The sequence below is a fragment of the Dermacentor andersoni genome, chromosome 3 (assembly GCF_023375885.2).
Source record: "Dermacentor andersoni chromosome 3, qqDerAnde1_hic_scaffold, whole genome shotgun sequence".
In the NCBI taxonomy this organism is placed as follows: domain Eukaryota; kingdom Metazoa; phylum Arthropoda; class Arachnida; order Ixodida; family Ixodidae; genus Dermacentor; species Dermacentor andersoni.
In genome coordinates, this window is record NC_092816.1 from 112,801,528 (window position 1) to 112,823,199 (window position 21,672).

Sequence of the window (21,672 nt, forward strand, 5' to 3'; positions counted from 1 at the left end):
TTTGTGAAGCACCTGACTTCGCGTGCCGGTTGCGAGCTCCACGCGCCGCGCGCGACTGCAAAATTTGGCTTAGATGTTCGCAGGCAGCGCAGGCTGTCTGCGGAATGTATTTCTATACCTAGCCTGAGGGGTGGTTCAGGACCCCTTTAATCACTGTGGCTTTGAATGTCATTTCGGTACCTTATTTCAACCAATTTGAAGCTATCCGCAAGAACGACGCTTCTTCTCCATTTCAGACCTGTTTAACCTATCGAGGGCTCCCGTTCCAGCCGTGCCGGAGTACGGGGACGACTTCGTCGCGAACATGATCATGCTTTCACGTTCCGGAGTAGCCGTGGGACGTGACGAGTTGGCCCACATCGCGACGATGGCAGAGGAAAGCGCCGGCTCGCACGGACTGTGCGGGAGCAACGATACGTCGGCGGTCGACGTGGCGTTGGGTGGCCGGGAATTCGTGAACCACCTGCTGCCGGACGTATACTACAGCGACTCGAACCGCAAGGTCCTCAACTACGGCAGCCTGGGAACGCTCCTGGCCGGCGAAGTGTTCGACGCGCTTTCTTCGCGAGTGGACCTGGCAACCCCCGCGAGCTGCTTGGCCCGCTACGTGAGCGCCAACATGGGAGTCACGCTTGGCGAGGTATGCGCGCGTTTCTGGGAGTGTGTCGAACACTCGTGGGCGCGAGCGATTATTTCGTGTGTAGTTTCACTTCGCACCGGCTGTTGATTTTCCTACACGCAGCGCTACTCACCGGCGTCACGTGTTTGGCGTGTGCGATTAACTACGGGAAGTTCTCGTGCAAATGCTTGCGTGCAGGTTCCCCCGTTCCTATCGTGATAGGTAACGATATCAAAATTCTGTTGCTTGTGCAGATTGAGACATCTACGGTGGACAGTATTAATGTATTATACAAAGGTCTCAATATGCCACTAATTTGCGAGTGTGTTGGACTCGAAAAGCCCTCGTAAGTATTGTATGAATTTCACGTAAGTTGTAAATTCACGTATCAAGTTTTCGGCACTTGAAATGCATAACAGCTGAAGTTTACAAAAATCTCCGTTTATAAGGCAGAATTTCAAATTTGTAAACATCGTGCTGCAATTACTTTAGGCTAATAATTTCCAGCAATCGTAAAACTACTATAGGCAGCTAAATCAAAATTGTGCTACCCGCAATTAGTAAAATAAAGCTTGTTTTTCAGATGCTACAATTGAAATCGCTGTAGCGGTTGTTTCAATCATTATACGTTTCTGCGGTTTACATCTACGGTGTGCTCTCTTTAAACGATACCTCAAGGGACTAAGGAAGTAGGTTCAGTTTATCAGGCGTTAAAAATTAAATTGTGGTGTTTCACATGCATAACAACCATAAGATTATGAGGCACGCCGTAGTGGGGGACTGCGGATTAATTTTGACCACCTGAGGTTCTTTAACGTGCAGCCATTGTACTGTACGCGGTCATCTTTGCATTTCGCCCCCAACGAAATGTGGCCGCTGTGGCCGAAATACAGAGGTGAATCTCCGCATGGCTGCCATTGGCTGTTTTCGAGCAGACGCTCTTTCGACGCTAGCGCCAAGGTCCCCTTCAGTTACGGCCCTAACAGCAGGGCGACGCAGAAGCCAAATGGCGGCGCACACGATTGTTTACGATGTCATGGCAACAGGAACGGAAGCCGCGCGGCGCCTCCTCTCCCAAACGTTTTCTTGTCTTTTTGTTCTTATGATGCCGACCCGGTCCATTCCCTTTCCCCTTTCCCCCATGCCGCGCGCGGCGCTTACTGTTTTTTTTTACCTGTACGGGGCGCGTTATTATTTTCTATCGCGCGCGCGCTATGGCGCACCGCGCGCCAGCTCGCAAGCAATCCGCGCGCTACGCCATGCATTGGCATTGCTTGCGAGCTGGCGCGTGGTGCGCCGTGGGCTATGCGATGGCATGCACGCAGTGTTGCCCATACTTATACCAGCATGTGCCGGCGCATAGAAAAATTCCACTTCCAACACAACAGCTCTTTAGTCTCGCTTTATTGATTCGTTTCCGAAAGCACATTTTTCTTGTAACGTTGTGGGATACACGCTCAAAAAATGAGCAAAAGGGAAAGGTGCATGACATATGCAAGAGTACTAAACACAAAAGTTCACAGACGGTAGAATAACAAAAAAGCGCTAGAAAACGCGAAGGCCGTTTCATCTACACAAACATATATATATAAAAAAAAACAAGATTTTTATATAAGGCCCTCAAGACCGGAATGTACACGAGCTTCTGATATATGCACTAAGATATTGCAGAAAACTGGACGACGTGTATGACATAGTCATGACTACTATAGAAAGGGAAACCTCACTGGTAATGGCAAACACAATGGCACGCAAAATACCTAAAAATATAATAAAATGCTAACATTGTTTGATTGACAGCCATAGAAAAAAAGAGCTTACTTATAAACCTGCACGAAAGTATATGAAATGCGTGACATGTTTATTACTACTGAACAAAATGAAAAAGACATGGCAGAACAAAAATAACATTGTACTAAAAACTGAAATACACATTATGACATTATTTTGCACTTGGCCACTACTTGAGTAACGGTGGCAAGGGGGAACAGAAGGCAGTCGGCTTTTGCAGCAGCACATAAAAAAAATTCGCAGAAAGGCCTATTCCTCAATCAATGACCAGGTAAAATAAGCCAACAGCACAACTTTATTTTCGCCCCGAATGCAATGCTTAGCAGTAAAATTACGTCACTTAAGGCACTAAGTCGTACCTACTGGGCACTCCTTTGTATAGTAAACACGAGCTGCAAAAATCTGCATAGAGGAGACTTGCAATGCTCACGCTTTCCAGAATAAAGAGCGTACCATGCCTGCACATGAAAGTTGTTCGCGCGGTTTTCCCATCGGCGATTACTGAGATAATACACAAACACGAACAAGTACGTTAGTACGTTAGTACGTTTGTAGGACGTGACACAGAGAAAAAGCACTGAGGGCGGGATAGAAAGCTGGGCGAGTTACTGAAGTTGCAGAATGAGACTTGGCACAGAAAAACGCGTCATAGACCAGGTGACAATGAGGAGGAACATCTATTTGTCAGCTTTCTCTACCGGCAAGAGGGAAGTGTAGCACAATCAAGGCGCAACGACGTCCGGAGGCTCATGGAGCACACACATGGACAGGGCTGTGTTCGTGTACATGCGCCTTCTGATGTCCTTGGGTCTGCGCGCTCACCGTCTTTAGGCACCCGGAACAACCTTGCAGGGCTTGTTTTTGAGGTATTCGTGCACCACTGGACGAGCGGTATACGAGTCGTGAAACGGGTGAAACATCGCGGAGCGCAAGCACGCAGCTACCGAGGACCACGAAACTGACGAAACTTCCCGCGCCTATCAACGCACAGCAGCGCACGCTTCCCGATAACAGCGGATGCCGCTGCATGACGTTTCATGTTTCGTTATCTGCTGTTATCTGGAAGCGTGCGCTGGTGTGCGTTGACCGGCGTGGGTAGTTTCGTCAGTTTCGTGGTCCTCGGTAGCTGTGCTTGTGCTCCACAATGTTTCACCCATTTCACGACTTGTACAGCTCGTGCAGTGATGGCGCCAATTACCTCTGCCACCGAAACCGGGGAGTTTCCCACCGCGGGCCGGAATTTGACCCCGTGCCCTCGGGCTTAGCAGCGCCGCAGCGAAGCCACAACGGCATATGACGGTGGGTTTATCGCGAGTAATATTTAGCGGGAGATCGAGCTCAAGGGTACAGAAGGTGCTTTTTTGAAAGGGGCAGATACTGTATTGCCAACAGCAGATAGCAGGTGTTTCCGATCTGATTACAAAGCTTCTTGCACGCAGCCGCTAACTAGAGCTAACAGCACGAAACGTAATTAGTACAACAAAAGATAATAAGGAACCAATAATTATTTGGTCGTAAAATAAAACATATATTTATGCATATATATAGTCGTTTAATTGCAACCAATTCCAATGTCATCGATTGCTTTGACCTTCGTCTCCCGCGTGACCACACTGCACGGCTTTTCTGTACTGCCATTGAGAACGGTAATCAAATGAATAGCTCACCAACAACGCAAACACTCAGAAACCAGACCATCCACCACCACGGTAGAACCACGTTATAACAACGTTGCCACGGCACCAACAAAACTTGCCTTGGCGAGGACGCGGGGACTTGGCGGGAAAACCTGAGATGTCGGGAAAGACACAAACAGTAATGCGTATCGCCATGGTATCGCGATGCCGCTCAGGCTGCTCAGTTTGGTTTCCTGTAATATTTCTAGTTCCATTTACCCGGAGTGGGAAAAAATATGCGGTTCCGTTTAACGAACATTTTATTTGCCGTTGCCTTAATTCAAAACCAACCAATCATAAGGTTGGCACGCTGTGAAATATCGAAGGTGGCATGCTGGTACTTCCGTCATAGCGACCACTACCAGCTGCACGAGTCGTCTCATTAGGTGTGCTCTTTAAAGGCTGCTAAAAAAGAGCTCTAAATTTACCAGCCATGCCGCTCTTCCAAGATTGCTTGAGTGGTGAGCACTACTCATAACAAATTTCGACCAACTGGAATTCCCTCATGAAGAGCTAGAGAAACACAAGAAAGACAGATCAGTTGAACAAAGGCACATAACAACACACTGACGAATTTTGGTACAGTAAGTGCTTCACAAGAAGAAAAAAATAGATGTATAATTTAACCGCGAATGGAAACGTAAAAGTACAGCAATATGAAAGGATTTAAGGAATAATGCGTTTTGAATACTCGCAGAATAGCGGCATCGAAGAACAGAAAGGCTAAGAACACAGAAAAAGAATGAAGTCCATCAAAACATGTTACTGTCGGCGAATTGCAGCCTTCGAAACCGCTAGAATTTGCGGCGCGTGCAGAGTGCGGCTCACTGTATATTTCCAGGGTATTACCTTTAGAGCGTTTCCTGTGCATTGTCCTCGCGTCACGCCACGCGATAGCTATCTGTTGTGATGGCTGATACCGTCACCTAAATGAGCTACACTCGGTTGCCTCATGAGATGCATTTAGGTTCAGAATAGCAGCGCACACCCACGAGTGAGTAACTCAACGCTGGAAATACGTCGGAAAGACTGTTTCCGCATGTTGAAAAAACAAACAAACGCAGTTTGAAACAGCGTTTGCTTGAACCGCAGTGTACTTTACGGCACGTATCGAGTGCTTAGCACAATATTGTGCGAAGCAACCCAACAAAACGTTATGTAAGCTCTGACTGACGTGAATACTCGAACTGCATTCGCCTAAAATTGTTATTTGAAATAGCTTATTAGTGACACCTTGTTTATAATTATGACGGCGATTATCGCCCATACTATAACTCTTGGCACTACCATGAATTTTCGTCAGCAACAGCTGTCATTTCGTCCCAAATACGTTATGTTCATTAAACCGGCACATCCTTTGCAGAATAAGCGGGCGGTGCGCTATCTTGAACAGTGGATGGCCGCCGCTATGCGTTGTTTGTCGACGGAGGGCAACACTGAGGCTAAGCAAGCGTGCATGCATTGAGATATTTTGACGCCTAATGGACCTGCTATGCGTTCCCTCTCGAAGCGCGCTCACGTATTTCGCGCCGCTTGTATCGTCACTGCAGCGTCAAGCGCATACAAGGAAGAACACAAGTCTACAATTCATCAGCCGTCCCACGTGCCACCGTTCTTTCGTGTGATCTTCCCGCTATTAGCGCATCCATCTTCAACCACCGACCATTTAGTAATCAGCTGCATGCGCGAATACTTTCAAGGTACACCCGTGAACAAAAGTTGGCGAAGCAGCGATTTCGCAATAAAACTAATTTTCTCCTCTGTCTGGGATGCAACTTGAAATTAAAGACTGCGGTCCAAACTTGGCATTACGTATATTCTAGTGCACTCGTCAGTGTCCCTTTATGCGTGTTAATTACAATGAAGTCCTGCTTTTTCAGTGACGTTGTGGTCCGTATACTTTTGCTCACGGGTGTATATCATGGCTTCAATGAGGTTTGTCTTGTGTATCATTTTGTGTGTGTGTGTGTGTTTGCTATTGTGTTGCTTTTTGGCTTCTTGGTTCGTCTACAATACTTCCCATTTCAATTATAAACAGCTGCTGTTTCACTACTCAGTTCTGTGCTTGGCATCTGTGCTGCATTTATATACTTCTCCAATGATGATGTTGCGCACCTTGCACTTATGTGCGTTCCTGCCTTTTGGCCCTAGCCCTGCACAATGCTTTGCCTTTCCCTTTTTGCCCAGTATATATTTCGCATCTCCTTATAATATCCCTCTTCGTTCGCCTTCCACGATGCCCTTTCGGTCCCGTAAGGTATTTTAAGCAAATAAATAAAAATGGCTGTGGCTTAGCTAAGGTTAAGCCCAGGATGCGAAGCATACTAGCCTTTATTTTAGTTGTTGAACTACTGTTTAGCCTGGTGAACTGCTGTTGCTTGGCTATATTTGGTTCGGCTAGTAGAAGAAACAACTCATCTGTTACTCTGCTTCGCCTTCAAGAGTGGAACGCTACAGCGTTACCGTCGACCCGCCAAGGGGTGTAAGACAATGGGCTACGGCGCAGCGACTACGCGCCCCGCATTGGACGCGGTGAGCGTCGAGCAACGCAGCGTTCGGCGCGGCAACGAAATGTGCGCCTGAGCAAGCGACGCACGCCTGAGCCTTAGAAACAGCTCGTTTCTAAGGCAACACCGCATTCACTAGAGGCGCTTTTGTACCGCTTCGAAGCATCGTACTCGTGGCTCAGTGGTAGCGTCTCCGTCTCACACTCCGGAGACCCTGGTTCGATTCCCACCCAGACCATCTTGCAAGAGTTGAGCCAAAGCCACCTAGAAAAAGCGCAGCTGCTTATATACCGCCGCGACGCCGCGAGCGACGGCGCGAGTTGGAGCCCCGTTTCTCCTCTGTCGTGACGTCACGGTGTCACGTGGTATTGAAGGCGACACCGCCGCGCCTGAGGAGCTGGGTTGAGCTCTAGTAATATGCTTCGCATAAAAAAATATACTAATTACGTGCGCGTACGATAAAGCGCGAATACCCCAGTGATGTTGAGAACGCGTTCTGAGAGAGTTCTCGTGTCGTGGTCGCAGGTTGAGCGGGTGACCGTGCTGAGGACAGCGTGGGTGCTCGATACTGCGCACAAGGCGGCCACGCTTCGGGAGCCGGACGTCGCCCACAACGCGCTCGCGACGAGGCTCTTCGTCATGCGTTTCTTGCGCACGCTGTGCGGCGAGCCAGAGGACGCGGCCAGGCTCTCTCGGTTGGCCCTCGCGACGCTGCCCATCTACTCGCTGGCGTTCAACTGCTCCAAACCCTCGGCGCCTGCGCTCTGTTGAACAGTGCGCGGCCGTCGCGAAGCGTCTTTGTCAGCGCGCTGACGCAGGACAGCGTATCGTCTTACGCAAGCGTGGAGACATTGCGATATTTTGCCGCGACAACGCTCAGCATGTGATGCGTATTTTTGCGATGCATGCTGCAATTAAGTTTGCGTATGAGTGTTTTTCTTCGATATAAATAGAATGCATGCTGTGCTCGTTTATGTACTTCCCGCGATTCTCCTTTCTAATTGCACTCGCAACCACTACGTAAGATAGCCAAAGAGAGCAATCATTGTAGTTGACCTCACTTTGTTCGTATCGCTTCTCTGTTTTTTTTTTCTTTCGCTTTTCTTGCTGCTGCGCAGTGCTGCCGAAATGGCCAACAGTTACTTGCGTGAAGGAACCGAATCGACCGCGCGCAATCTTAACGGACGTTTTCTTCGTATAAACGTTCGGCGCAGCTTGCCGAGTTTCCAATGCGCCAGCCGTTTACAACGTGCCCATACAGTTCGGTGTTCTCTTCGGACTGCTACAAATACGTCGCTTTATAAAAGTGGTGGTGCTCACGTTGCGCGCTTTCCGCGATGGTGATTTGTGCGGTTAATGTTTTGTGCTCACGCTGTTTACTGTTCATCACGGCCATCGTGATGCTTGACTTGCCTTAATTTTCCGCAAAGTCGGAGTGAATAAACGTGACCGCTGGAATAGTAGAGCAAGTTGGACGACTTGATTTCTGTTCGTGATGGAAGAAGGGGCACATAGCACAGAAGGGGGACCCAGGGCAAGATAGAAGAGTTTGTAAGATAGACGCTTTGTGCATTCACCATGAACACGAAGGCTGGATTAAAGAAGTCGCCTAGAAACCAAGAGCCGCCTATTGACATATTGAGGCAGGTGTTCTATTCTTCGCATGCCCCTAATTTCTCTTAGTCGGCGGAAGAATGCGGCCAGATGCACCTATATAAGTTTTTATAATAGCGTTAATAATGGATATATCATTGATATATATGGATATACCACTGTGCCGAAGTTTACCCAGCGTTGGCTTAATGCTGTTTGTACATGAGATGCGCACAGAATTGTCAATGGCCGCTTTCATAGTAACATGAAAGTTGACCTTTTGTAGAAGAAATTTAGCGCTATTCACTGGTGCCTTTTACGGTAATTGCTGTGAAGCGAAGACCGGTGCTTTCTTTTGTATTTGTAGTAAGCATAAACACGACACTTAAGGGCATGAAAGCATGGTAATTTCAAGGTGTTTCTTTCTATAAAATGAAACATAAATACCGAAGCGAAACTTTTATAGTATGTACGTGACAGAACGCCTTCACCAGTAAAGCGTTCACGCGTTGCGCTTGAAACTAATTCAGCGAGTATGAAAATTAACATCGTGAAATGGAAAAGCAAGTGCCCATGAATGGAGCGTGGAAAGAATGATTCGTTTTATATGCACAAGAAAAACTTTAGAATGCAAGGCCGCGCAGATGGCGGCACAATTTATGACCGCTTCGTTCTCTCAAAGAGCGGGTGATGCGCCGTATAGAATACGTTTTCATGCATGCTGGCTCATGCGTGACGTTCGCATACGTGCCGTCGTGAGGGGAATTGACTCGCGGGGTTAAATTGTGCCTGGCTAGGTACAACCTCGTGTTTAGCTACGAGTTAATCTCAGACGCTGTTTATGTGATGAGATAAGGCAACAAGAACGGCCCAAAGCAACGCAGGGGAAACAAGAGATGCCGTAGTGCCGGGTTCACAGCTCATTTTCTACAAATTGTCGTTCTTTAACGAAGACTCAAAGCACGATGCTCCAGCGTTTTTGGCCTTGCGCTTGGAGTAGGGTCCCTAATGGCTCGTAGCACTATGTGGCACGCCCTCTGACGGGAATTGAACTTGCTACCATGCGCTTAGCAGCAGTACGCCTTATAGCCCTTGAACTGCCTTGAAAGGGTTTACTAGCAATCGATGGGGAATGGTCAATAAGCTGCTGCCATGGGCCAAATAAAGTACATTTTTAGTGTACCCTCGCAAAATATATCTAGTCTATGCGAATTCCCTAAGTGTTTCGCCACAAAGCACAAGGCAGGGTCAATACTCAATAATCTGTACTTTTTGTACGCCCCGGCTTACGGGCCTTCCGGGCGCAAGCGTTTGGGAATACTCTTAGTACATCAAAAGTGTTAAGTTAGCTATATGTAGACAGTGTAAGATCTTTACACATATACGAATACAAGTACATAAGCAGTCGCGACAGTCGACAGCAAGAGTGTAGACAACTTGATTGCTTTTGTATATACAGAATTTTTTTAGACTCATATTTAAGGTCTATTAAAACGTCATTTCTTTAAATGCACCGTGCTGGCACAAGTGTATACGGGTTTGACGTGTAGCAAAATGGGACCTGTTTGTTTGCGCTGTGCTTCCACACCTGTGTTGGAGGGCAGGAACATTTGTCAGGCACTCCTTGTCTCTAGTCTATGCCTGCACTTGCAACTTAGAATGTCTTTTGAGGAAATAAAATATATTTATCCAAGTCAACGTGTTGTGCTTATATAATTATTTTTTCGAACCTGAATACCTAGTATTTGTTTACGTCAGTAAATAGTGCTTCTTCACTTATCGACGCGGCTGCTTGCTTTTATGCTAAGACCTGCTGCGGGAAACTTCCTTTTGCTTTTCTTCCTACACGTAGCGGGAACGACGACGCCCGTCAAATGGTGTCATTGCGTTCCAGATCCTTCAGTTCTCTTCCCTTCAAATGCGGCAGTTTTTTTCTGTGCGTGGACAAGTGAATTAGGGTGGCATTTGACTTTGGACTTTAGACTGGGACATTGGTCTTTAGTAATACAAACTCGCACAGCAAAAAACTCCAGTATGAATGTCAGCAAGGTGCTGAACGCCAATGAAATAAAGTTGTGAACCATATGAAGTATTCTTATAGCTTCGGACAGCGCGTTTTCACGAGAAGTGACGACTTCGCAGGAGTTGGCGCAGGACCACGTAATCACACCGCTTCGAGTCTTCCGAGTTCGTGCAAAGAACGCGGGGAAAAACACTTGAATATATTTGCAAGGAAACGAACATGATTATTTTCAGTGCACGTAAAACAAACGAAACCGATAGCAAAAATGAGATAGTTGTGTCAATAATATATGCTCCAAGTCTTGCATTATTTCGTCTGGTATCAGTTGGAGCAAATATTTGCCGAAGCGAGCTAGCAACCTGACTTTGGCGAAGAAAACTTGCTTCAGTGTCAACACTGGTTCATATTAGAATAGGTAGGCATAATAAGCGTAAACTCATTCGTGCTCATTCACTAATATTTTCGCAGGCTACGTACTCACACTCATGGATGCGTACTGATGCTCGATTGCACTAACTCAATGGCTCCTGCTCGCACTCATCCGTGTTCATAGTCTCTTCCACTCATACTTACCGGCACTAACCCGCATACATACGCCCACTCACGCACGCTGACAGTCACTAAGGTCCGTATCAACGTCCACTCAGAATCACCGTCCCCGAATTTCGTTCGTACCGACGTCTACTCATACTCAGCCGTATTCACCCCCCGTTCATACGTCCACTCACAGTCTTTGCCAATCACCAACGTATCTACCTATGGACTGTGAAATGAATGTAAAGCGAGTATACACGTATGCCTACCTATGCATCTCGCCTTCTTCTGTTGAAGTGGCGCACCTTTGTGGTGGAGAAGCGGAGGAGGCACGGCGTTTTTCTTTCTTTTTATCTGTTTCCTATGCCGCCTTTCTCATTTTACCGCTGCCTTCAAATAAGTTCTTTCACCTAGGCGTAAATTTATAGGTAGACTGCAGACTATGTGCCAGTCATAGCTCTCCTGGCACATAATTCACCACTGCGCCTTTAGCAATGCCCCATTTGTGCGCCTACTTTTTTTGCTATCTTGTGCGGTGTAAGTTGGTGTAGACATTAGCAGGTGCGCACGTAGCTATCTTCTGTGCAAAATAAAATCGAAGGGATTGTTGTTAAGAAAAGTCACCGTTTCGCCCGCAAGGCGAAGAATCTATTGCTATAGCAAGTTACTAGACGGCTATACGAAGTAAGGATAGTAAATTTATGGGCCGTATAAACTCGTAAACATTTGCTTTCTAACTGAATCAACAAGCAGGGTGTCACGCGGACACAGGCAAGCATGAATTAACGAATGTCACCTTTATTTGAAAGGCTGGCGCTTTGGCCTATGTTGGGGGGCTTGGGGAGTTCAGGCGTGGCAATAGGTTTAAAGGGAGGGTAAGCAGCTGATGTTCAGCCAGTTGTCTGCGTGGGCCTTACAGTCGGAAGAGCAAACCAGACTCGTCAGAGAAGGCCAGAAGCGAGTTGTACACGGACGCTTATGCAATTCATCCGCGGGTCAGATCCAGGCCTCGCAGTTCGGCATCGTCGTCCTGTCTAGGTATTTGCGGCGTGCCTCTTCATGAGCCCGAATTTCGCAGAAGAGGTGCTTGGCCGTGGGACGGCATGGTGTGCGCCAGTCGGGGCACTGATAGTCGAACTGCATCGGCGTGTCCTCATCTTTGTTGGAGGTACTGTTCTTCCCTTGGGAATAAGGACCTGCAGCGGTCAATGACATCAGGGACTAGGCATAAACACATCTCACTCGATGAGCGCTGACACTCTCTGTCAAAACAAAATGCTGGCGCGAGGAAGAGCTGCAGCAGCAGCGAGCGAATTGACCTTCGTGCTGCCTGTTTGCATCAAAGCGAACTAAGTGGCAAGGACACAGCGCATACGAAGCTATGAGCCCTCGGCGCAGCTGTACTCTCTACTGATTGCGCAGATCACTTTGAATATAGAGCCAGCGCGTCGGCACCATATGCTGCCGCCGCCAGTCTAGAACAACACCCCCCCCCCCCCACCCCCCCATCCCCATCTCCAGTGCCTTGCGCGCGGTGAAAATGGCGCGCTTCCTGCCCACCTTCCTTCCTCGTGCACGCACGCGAGATTACGCCGCCATCCTCGGCTCCCCCTCGGACGCTTTCACTCGCAGCTAGAGCATACGGTGCGCGGCCACGGTGTTATTGCACTTGGACCTATACTGAACGCCACAGCGACGGCGAAGGCGGAAATGCGCCTGGACTGCCCATATAAGTGCTATAGCAATAAATAGTTCACCACGGTCAGGGCCTCTAGCAGCGCAGCATTTCAGGCGCTTCATTGAACTTATGTAGAGCTGTTATAATATAGCTGTGGATAATGCCTATTTGATATGCGCCAAAGGAGAATAGCTCTGATGCTGATTGAGGTAAAACTAGATTACTAACCGGAAGTACAAGAAACATTCGGCGGAGGAAAAGGAAATGGCAGCAGAAAAATAAATTGTTTCCAGTCACCGGTTGATAAGGTCCACCATATAGAAAGGGCGTCTAACGCTTTCTTTATTGGTAAGAATGGCTTATTTGGTGGTTTGAGTGCTAAACAAATCCACTTTATAACATCGTTTCAGTGCGTGCCTGTTATGCAATACTTGCAATAAAATCGTTCCTCCTGACATTTTACTTGAGCGTCTTATTGTTACAGCGAAGGTGTATGTGGCTAGCCGAGCGCGCGCGCGCAAAGCATTTTCTCTCCAGCTCCGAAATGGGTAGACCGCGCGTCGTACATACTCCTGAGGAACAGGCAGCTTTCGATCAGCAACGCCGCGAGCAGAACGGGGAACGAGCTCGTCAACGCTGTGCGCCGATGCTGCAGCCCGGGCGCAAGAACAGGCTCGTGCAGCCGTGCACGAGCAGCAACTGCGCACCGTGGATCCGGCAGCTTAACAAGTCGTCGTTTAATGAACCGTCCGGATTAGCACAGTGATAAACACCGGCGCATAACGTTTCAGCTTCGCTGGTTAACGATCTGTACGGAGTGCTTGGTCGATGTCCTAATTTGCAATACAATATCTAGCTCCCTCGTTGGCGTTGACACTGACTCAATTGAAAATTTTTCATCTAACCTGGACTCATTTGCTCGGTTATGCCGCCACCGACAACGCTCGTTGCAGGAAGCGGCGCCCAAAAACTGCGCTTTAAAATGCACCAAGCAATGTAAGACAAGTATACATACGCCTGATCGATGGGGTTGTAGCTTTAAAAAGATGACTTGCGGCGCATTAAAAGCCTACGCGATGGCACAAAAAATTCATGGGGCCGCAACATTCATATGGGGACGGATTACCAGTGAAGCTATTAGGCTGCATACATGCGCTTAATGCATTATGAAATCATTTTTTTCAAGCGTTTTATTTAGCTATGCGCAGGTATGCACCAGCAGTACGGTTTGATAATGGAAACGTGACGGCATTTCGAACATAAAGGCTTGTCCTTTTTTTTCAGCGCTCGTCAGGGCGTCAGTGAATTAAGTCAGGTCCAGTCGCGTTCCTGCTCACGCTGTGACTAACTTGGCAATGCTCATGTGCAGCTACGTTCGAGCACGGCCATACGCGATTGTAGAATTGTACAGATCATGCACATTTCTCCGTTTGAAAATCTGTTACCACTGCAACGACTGATAGCAGCTGGCACCGAAAATGTGACAGCTAATTTCGGTACATCCGATTGTCGGTCGCGGTGGGAACCGTGCTTTCACAGTTTTCTAGCGTTATGTGTTTGACAGGGAACAAAACTAATTAAGGAGGCAGAAACAGCCAGTTGTATGAACGCGACCATACTAGGAGCTGTGCAAGGAGCTGTGCAAGGAGCTGGCTAGGAGCTATTCTGCCCGATGCTCCTTCCAAACGAGCGGTCACACGTCACTACCGCATGTCCCTGCGTATACATAGAGTTTTCTTTTCATGATCAGTTAAGAAGGGGGTTTTTCTAAGTGTTTATTAAAATAAGCATATTTTATGCCTATAACGTTATTATTAGTGTGGATATAACTTGGCGGATTTCAACGCATGCAATTCGGTGCATGCGTTGAGAAAAGGTGTCCACTGGCTTTAAAAAAAAAATACACGCAGGTGGGGGTGGTTTTGCCGCTTTCAAAGATACCGAGAGAGAGAGAGAGAGAGAGAGAGAGAACAACTTTATTGAAAATGCCTGCAGAATCGGTTAGGCTCCCTCTACGCAGGGAGGACAAGCCGTTACCGCGACGCGGCCACTACGTCAGTCTCGTGCGCTGTGCTCCTCGAGGTCTTGGTTCCTCGCTACTTCCGCGGGTCCGAGAGGGCCGCCGCCCCCTTCCTGGGGGTGCTGCCCCTCTTCTCCTCGGTTTCGCGCAGTCGCTGCCTCTCTGGAGCTGCCGAGACCTGCTGGACGGCCTTGAGTTGTGTCTCTCGATCATAGCTACTGTCTCGGGGAATATATTGGTTACTAAAGCAGACGTTGCGATGAATATATCAATATGGCTCCTTTTAGCAGCATTATTTTCAGGCTGCATAGTTGAATGCATTCAGATGATGACCGTCGATTCAGCATGTAGTTGCACCGTGCATCATGTGACGGAAGTATCTTGAAAAGCGATCGATTGACAAAATACACCAATGTATTTTGACACAGCCTGCTACACTGTCACAACGTAGACGTCACAATGTATATGGCACAATGTAGATGGCATAATGCCACAATGCGCGCGTGTACGCGTGCATTGCACAATTACTTACGAGTCACCATGTCTCTCCGCGTACCTTATGACAACATGCAATTATGTTTCATTTATTTTTCAGCTTTTTCTAATTTTCTGTTTTATGTAAAAGGCTCCTTATCAAATTTGTAAGTTCTCTATATGTCCCTCCCCGCTGCAATGCTGTAAAGCCTTGAAGGTACAATAAATAAATAAATAAATAAATAAATAAATAAATAAATAAATAAATAAATGTGTGGCCAGTTAGAAGGAACGAATCTATTAGGCATTTCCTAATAATCACTTGCTTTTTCATCACTAACCTATGCTATGTTACTACAGGCACAGCATGCATTATATATATATATATATATAACACGGTGCCTTAAAGGCTCAAATCACTTGTAAGGAAGAAGACCAAAGATTACGCACCTAAACACAATATATATTCCTAAATCAACATTCACTAAAGAGAAGCGCGAACACAAACAGTAACGCCGTGCATTCGTGACGCTTAAGATTTGGCGTTACGCCATGAAATAAAGTTCAATAAAAATTGAAAACTAACAAAACAGAGTCATTCAAAGTGGTCGAATGAAATGTTGCACCGGAGTAGACGGCATTAAGCAATATTGCGCCCCAATATGCGCCGCATCTCACTCGGTCCACCGTCCAGCGCTCCTTAGAGCAATTGTATCGCGCCACTGGCCAACCGAGCCTGACACCCCGAGTGTCCGGCGCCACGCTGCGCGAGCGAGAGGCGCCTACGGTTGCTCTTCCTCGTCGGCACCTGACATTTCCTCCTTCTCCTGAGCAGCAGCTTCGTCGGGCGAAACGGCGGGCGTTTCTGCGCTCAGCATGCCGGACTTGCCCTTAGCTTCGCCCGACACAACCGCTTCCACAGCGTCACATTTAGCACTGGCCTCGGGCTTAGCTCTAGGCTCTGCCCTTGCTTGTGGCTTGGCCGGAGGCTTAGCGCGAGCTTTGTCCTTTGGCTTGGTGATGCTCGTAGCGGACGATCGGCGCTCGTCTTTCTGCTGGTGCCCTTTGTGTTCGCCTCGCAGTGCCTTGGGGTCTTCGTGCTCTGACCTGGTCATCTGCTGCAGGGCGGTGGGGTGGTGGAGCGCGTGCATAATGTTGGACGCCCTGCGGGTGGTCACGTCCGCCTGGCCTCGCAGCAGGATTACCTCGAGGCTGACGCATCGCGTGTCTGGCAGCAGCTTGAAGGCGGTCATGCCGCCCGCGAACGTGACGGCGCCGGACAAGAAGACCAGCAGCGCCAGCGACGCGGTCGTGGTGCCCACGATGCTGAACATGCTCAGGATGGCAAGCGCCGAGGCCCAATGGAAAGCGCACACGCTTCCGAACTCGAACCCGCTGTTGCGTAGTGGTGCCAGTTCGACGGCGAGAGCCCAGGACGCCGGACCGAGACCGAGAGAGAAACCGATGGTGAAGATGACCTGCGATTGGTACGGTCGCACGCTTGCTTGAATTCAAGCAACAAGCATCTTTTGAGCTATGCACAAATTTTAACAGGCCACGCCGAAGCCATCAAGAAACGTAGGAACGAGTAATACGAAGGGGCATGCATGTGGGGCCACCTGGAGCGAAAGAAGCAATGTATGCAGCTGTGAAAGCCATACAGAGTGCAAAATATTTCAGTTTTTCTCTTTGCGAGCCTGGAACTTTTGTTCGTGACAGTCACAACGGCATAAAAATAATAAGTTACGAAAAGCAACATGCACCAGTTCCTCATAGATACTTCCTTGAAAAAGTTGACAGTCACTTTAACATGCGCTAAAGAGGATCAAGGCGACAGCCTGCGTGTTCAGGAGACATTCATTTAATTGGCATCATCATTCGAACGCGTTATTACTTCCTATTGCTATCTCGCACCAAAGGTCGTGGGTTCGAGTGACTTAAATGAGTTAATCATAAGTAACTCTGCCATAACTATATTCGCCTTAATTAACACCGAAGATCGTGGGTTCAACTCTCACCGAAGGTCGACTGTTCGACTCCCACTAAAGGTTGTGGGACCGAGTGCCTTAACTCCAGCTTATTTACCTGCACGTTAATTCAGTTCACCTTAATTAACGCCAAAGGTCGTGAGTTCTACTCCCATCGAAGGTAATGCGTTAGAGTGCCTTCAATTCATCATCATCATCATCAGCCTAGTTACGCCCACTGCAGGGCAAAGGCATCTCCCATACTTCTCCAACTACCCCGGTCATGTACTAATTGGGGCCATGTTGTCCCTGCAAACGTCTTAATGTCATCCGCCCACCTAACTTTCTGCCGCCCCCTACTACGCTTCCCTTCCCTTGGAATCCAGTCCGTAACCCTTAATGACCATCGGTTATCTTCCCTCCTCATTACATGTCCGGCCCATGCCCATTTCTTTTTCTTGATTTCAACTAAGATGTCATTTACCCGCGTTTGCTCCCTCACCCAATCTGCTCTTTTCTTATCCCTTAACGTTACACCTATCATTCTTCTTTCCGTGGCTCGTTGCGTCGTCCTCAATTTCAGCAGAACCCTTTTCGTAAGCCTCCAGGTTTCTGCCCCGTAGGTGAGTACTGGTAAGACACAGCTGTTATACACTTTCCTCTTGAGGGATAGTGGCAACCTGCTGTTCATGATTTGAGAATGCCTGCCAAACGCACCCCAGCCCATTCTTATTCTTCTGGTTATTTCAGTCTCATGATCCGGATCCGTGGTCACTACCTGCCCTAAGTAGATGTATTCCCTTACCACTTCCAGTGCCTCGCTACCTATCGTAAACTGCTGTTCTCTTCCGAGACTGTTAAACATTACTTTAGTTTTCTGTAGATTAATTTTCAGACCCACCCTTCTGCTTTGCCTCTCCAGGTCAGTGAGCATGCATTGCAATTGGTCTCCTGAGTTACAAAGCAAGGCAATATCGTCAGCGAATCGCAAGTTCCTAAGGTATTCTCCATCAACTTTTATCCCCAATTCTTCCCACTCCAGGTCTCTGAATACCTCCTGTAAACACGCTGTGAATAGCATTGGAGATATCGTATCTCCCTGTCTGACGCCTTTCTTTATTGGGATTTTGTTGCTTTCTTTGTGGACGATTACGGTGGCTGTGGAACCGCTATAGATAGCTTCCAGTATCTTTACATATGGCTCATCTACACCCTGATTCCGTAGTGCCTCCATGACTGCTGAGGTTTCGACTGAATCAAATGCTTTTTCGTAATCAATGAAGGCTATATATAAGGGTTGGTTACATTCCGCACATTTCTCTATCACCTGATTGATAGTGTGAATATGGTCTATTGTCGAGTAGCCTTTACGGAATCCGGCCTGGTCCTTTGGTTGACTGAAGTCTAAGGTATTCCTGATTCTATTTGCGATTATCTTAGTAAATACTTTGTAGGCAACGGACAGTAAGCTGATCGGTCTATAATTTTTCAAGTCATTGGCGTCCTCTTTCTTATGGATTAGGATTATGTTAGCGTTCTTCCAAGATTCCGGTACGTTCGAGGTCATGAGGCATTGTGTATATAGGGCGGCCAACCTTTCTAGGACAGTGTTCCCACCATCCTTCAACAAATCAGCTGTTACCTGATCCTCCCCAGCTGCCTTCCCCCTTTGCATAGCTCCCAAGGCGTTCTTTACCTTTCCCGGTGTTACTTGTGGGATTTCAAGTTCCTCTAGACTATTCTCTCTCACCTTATCGTCGTGGGTGTTACTGGTACTGTATAAAACTCTATAAAACTCTTCAGCCACTTGAACTATCTCATCCATATTAGTAACAATATTGCCGGCTTTGTCTCTTAACGCACACATCTGATTCTTGCCTATTCCTAGTTTCTTCTTTACTGCTTTTAGGCTTCCTCCATTCCTGAGAGCCTGTTCAATTCTATCCATATTATAGTTCCTTATGTCCGCTGTCTTACGCTTGTTGATTAACTTAGAAAGTTCAGCCAGTTCTATTCTAGCTGTAGGGTTAGAGGCTTTCATACATTGGTGTTTCTTGATCAGATCTTTCGTCTCCTGCGATAGCTTACTGGTTTCCTGTTTAACGGCGTTACCACCGACTTCTATTGCGCACTCCTTAATGATGCCCATAAGATTGTCGTTCATTGCTTCAACACTATTGTCCTCTTCCTGGGTTAAACCCGAATACCTGTTCTGTAGCTTGATCCGGAATTCCTCTAGTTTCCCTCTTACCGCTAACTCATTGGTTGGTTTTTTATGTACCAGTTTCTTCCGTTCCCTCCTCAAGTCAAGGCTAATTCCAGTTCTTACCATCCTATGGTCACTGCAGCGCACCTTGCCGAGCACGTCTACATCTTGTATGATGCCAGGGTTCGCGCAGAGTATAAAGTCGATTTCATTTCTAGTCTCACCATTCGGGCTCCTCCACGTCCACTTTCGGCTAACCCGCTTGCGGAAAAAGGTATTCATTATCCGCATATTATTCTGTTCTGCAAACTCTACTAATAACTCTCCTCTGCTATTCCTAGAGCCTATGCCATATTCCTCCACTGACTTGTCTCCGGCCTGCTTCTTGCCTACCCTTGCATTGAAATCGCCCATCAGTATACTGTATTTTGTTTTGACTTTACCCATCGCCGATTCCACGTCTTCATAGAAGCTTTCGACTTCCTGGTCATCATGACTAGATGTAGGGGCGTAGACCTGTACAACCTTCATTTTGTACCTCTTATTAAGTTTCACAACAAGACATGCCACCCTCTCGTTAATGCTATAGAATTCCTGTATGTTACCAGCTATGTTCTTATTAATCAGGAAGCCGACTCCTAGTTCTCGTCTCTCTGCTAAGCCCCGGTAGCACAGGACGTGCCCGCTTTTTAGCACTGTATATGCTTCTTTTGGCCTCCTAACTTCACTGAGCCCTATTATATCCCATTTACTGCCCTCTAATTCCTCCAATAGCAATGCTAGACTCGCCTCACTAGATAACGTTCTAGCGTTAAACGTTGCCAGGTTCATATTCCAATGGCGGCCTGTCCGGCCTTCCTTCAATTAGTATACATTAAATAAATGTGCCTGAATTAACTTCGCCTTCATAAAAAGCAAATATCGTGGATTCGACCATCAGTGGTGGCACCATCAATTTTGGTGCCATTGACTTTTGGTCCCACTGAAGGTCGCGGGTTCGACTGGCTGAATTACCTCTGTCTTAACTAACTTTGCCTTTCTTTTGGCATCATGAGCGGCATAGGAGTCGGCTGTGGCGGAAGACGACGACGAATGCACGAGCAGACACGAGGCACGAGCGCGTGTCTGCGCGAGGCGAGCACACATGACTTTCTGTGACGCACGCCGCACTGTCCAGACCATCGGGGGTATGAGTCACTTAAGGTTTTCGCATTAAAAAATGCAATGGCTCATAGCCACGTAAGGCAGTGGCTACAAGTGCTCAGCAAAGTGAAACGAACAGTGAATACACTCATTGAAATCACCCATAAAGCACACAGAACCGCACACGTTCCAATAAAGAAGAAGCTCAAAACAAGCATCCGAACAATCAAGCCAACATTGTATACCTCCTTGAGCAAATGTAGTGGCGGTTTTGCAAGAGCTTCGCTAAATTCACCTTAATTCAGTGTTCAGCATTAATTCGAGCGTTCGATTGCCTTAACTCTATCCTATTTAACTGTGGCTAATTAACGTCACCTGATTTAACATAAACGGTGGTGGGTGCTAGTGCCGTAATAAACTATTTTAATTAAACATGCCTTGTGTTCCATAACGAACATGATAAGGTTATCAACGACTGTTTAGGGTTGATAAGGGATCATACTGGTCGGATCAACTTCCATAACCTCGATAATGACAACGGGCTTCGTGGAGATGAGTAAGTGGCACAATGCTTACGCATTCTTAGACAACTACCAGAGGAATTTCTGCGTGAATACTTTCCATTCGGCGTTGAGTAATTCCGACTGTTTCTTGTCGGTCTCTTCTTATGCAGGGCCGAGGTGCAACCCCTGCAACTCCACAGGCGGCGCTCATGATTCCAGCGGTGGTGTGTGCGTACTTCCGCGATCGGTCCGCTTTCCTATATATGGCACACGCCTTCCAATGTCGCCGATCAGCGTGGCGGCCTGCACGACGATTGTATGACGACGACTCAGCAACGATGGAAGAATGGCGTCGATGGAACAACAAACAAGGCATGACCAGAGCGAGAGGAAGATTCTGATACGATTACGATGGCATATGACGAAAGCGTGACGACCACGTCATGGCAATACGACCGAGTGTTTGACGACGATTGCGTGGTGACGATGATATGATGACAACCGGATGACGAAGCTGCAACGACGATGATGGCAGGACCACAACGGCATGACGACAACCATGCTGTGACAGCGGATGCATGGTAGCGAATGTATGACGACACTGCGATAGAATGGCATGACAACTGTGGCATATACATGATGGAATGGCACCAGTACAAGAACGATAGAATGACGAAGAAGAAATCACGTCAAAGAAACGACGATGACATGCAGACAATGGGTTGACGTTTCCGAAGGGATGACGATGCAAAAAAAAAGAAACCAGCATGACGATGACAGCATGATGAAAATGGCATGCAGTTACTGATGTGACAACGATGGTAAAACGACGACGTGACGACGATGGTATGGCGACAGTGGTATCATGAAGTGAAGATAATTGAACGACCGTGACGGCATCCTGATGTCTGCATGACAATGAATGGATGACGACAAAT

General features: G+C 47.5%; 2 protein-coding genes across 2 annotated transcripts in view; one reads left to right on the forward strand and one right to left on the reverse strand.

The window, feature by feature from the left end:
- The first annotated feature begins 43 nt into the window (after positions 1-43).
- On the forward strand, positions 44-8,245 carry LOC126539357 (uncharacterized). Its single transcript, XM_050186192.3, has 2 exons — positions 44-640; positions 7,119-8,245. The coding sequence occupies exons 1-2, from the start codon at positions 305-307 to the stop codon at positions 7,362-7,364; spliced, it is 582 nt and encodes a 193-aa protein (XP_050042149.1). The 5' UTR covers positions 44-304; the 3' UTR covers positions 7,365-8,245.
- A 7,118-nt stretch (positions 8,246-15,363) lies between these two features.
- The window catches only part of LOC126539343 (facilitated trehalose transporter Tret1-like), an 11,227-nt gene continuing 4,918 nt past the window's right edge, over positions 15,364-21,672 (reverse strand). Inside the window, exon 3 of the mRNA XM_050186166.2 lies at positions 15,364-16,393. Coding sequence (XP_050042123.1) covers positions 15,698-16,393 — 696 coding nt within the window. The 3' untranslated portion in view covers positions 15,364-15,697. The remainder of the gene's footprint in view (positions 16,394-21,672) is intronic.

Bases quoted from the DNA above. Each gene is read 5' to 3' on its own strand.
- LOC126539357 (XM_050186192.3), top strand. From the start codon at position 305: ATGATCATGCTTTCACGTTCCGGAGTAGCCGTGGGACGTGACGAGTTG. The intron at 641-7,118 runs GTATGCGCGCGT...TCGTGGTCGCAG, and splicing joins TGGGAGTCACGCTTGGCGAG to GTTGAGCGGGTGACCGTGCT.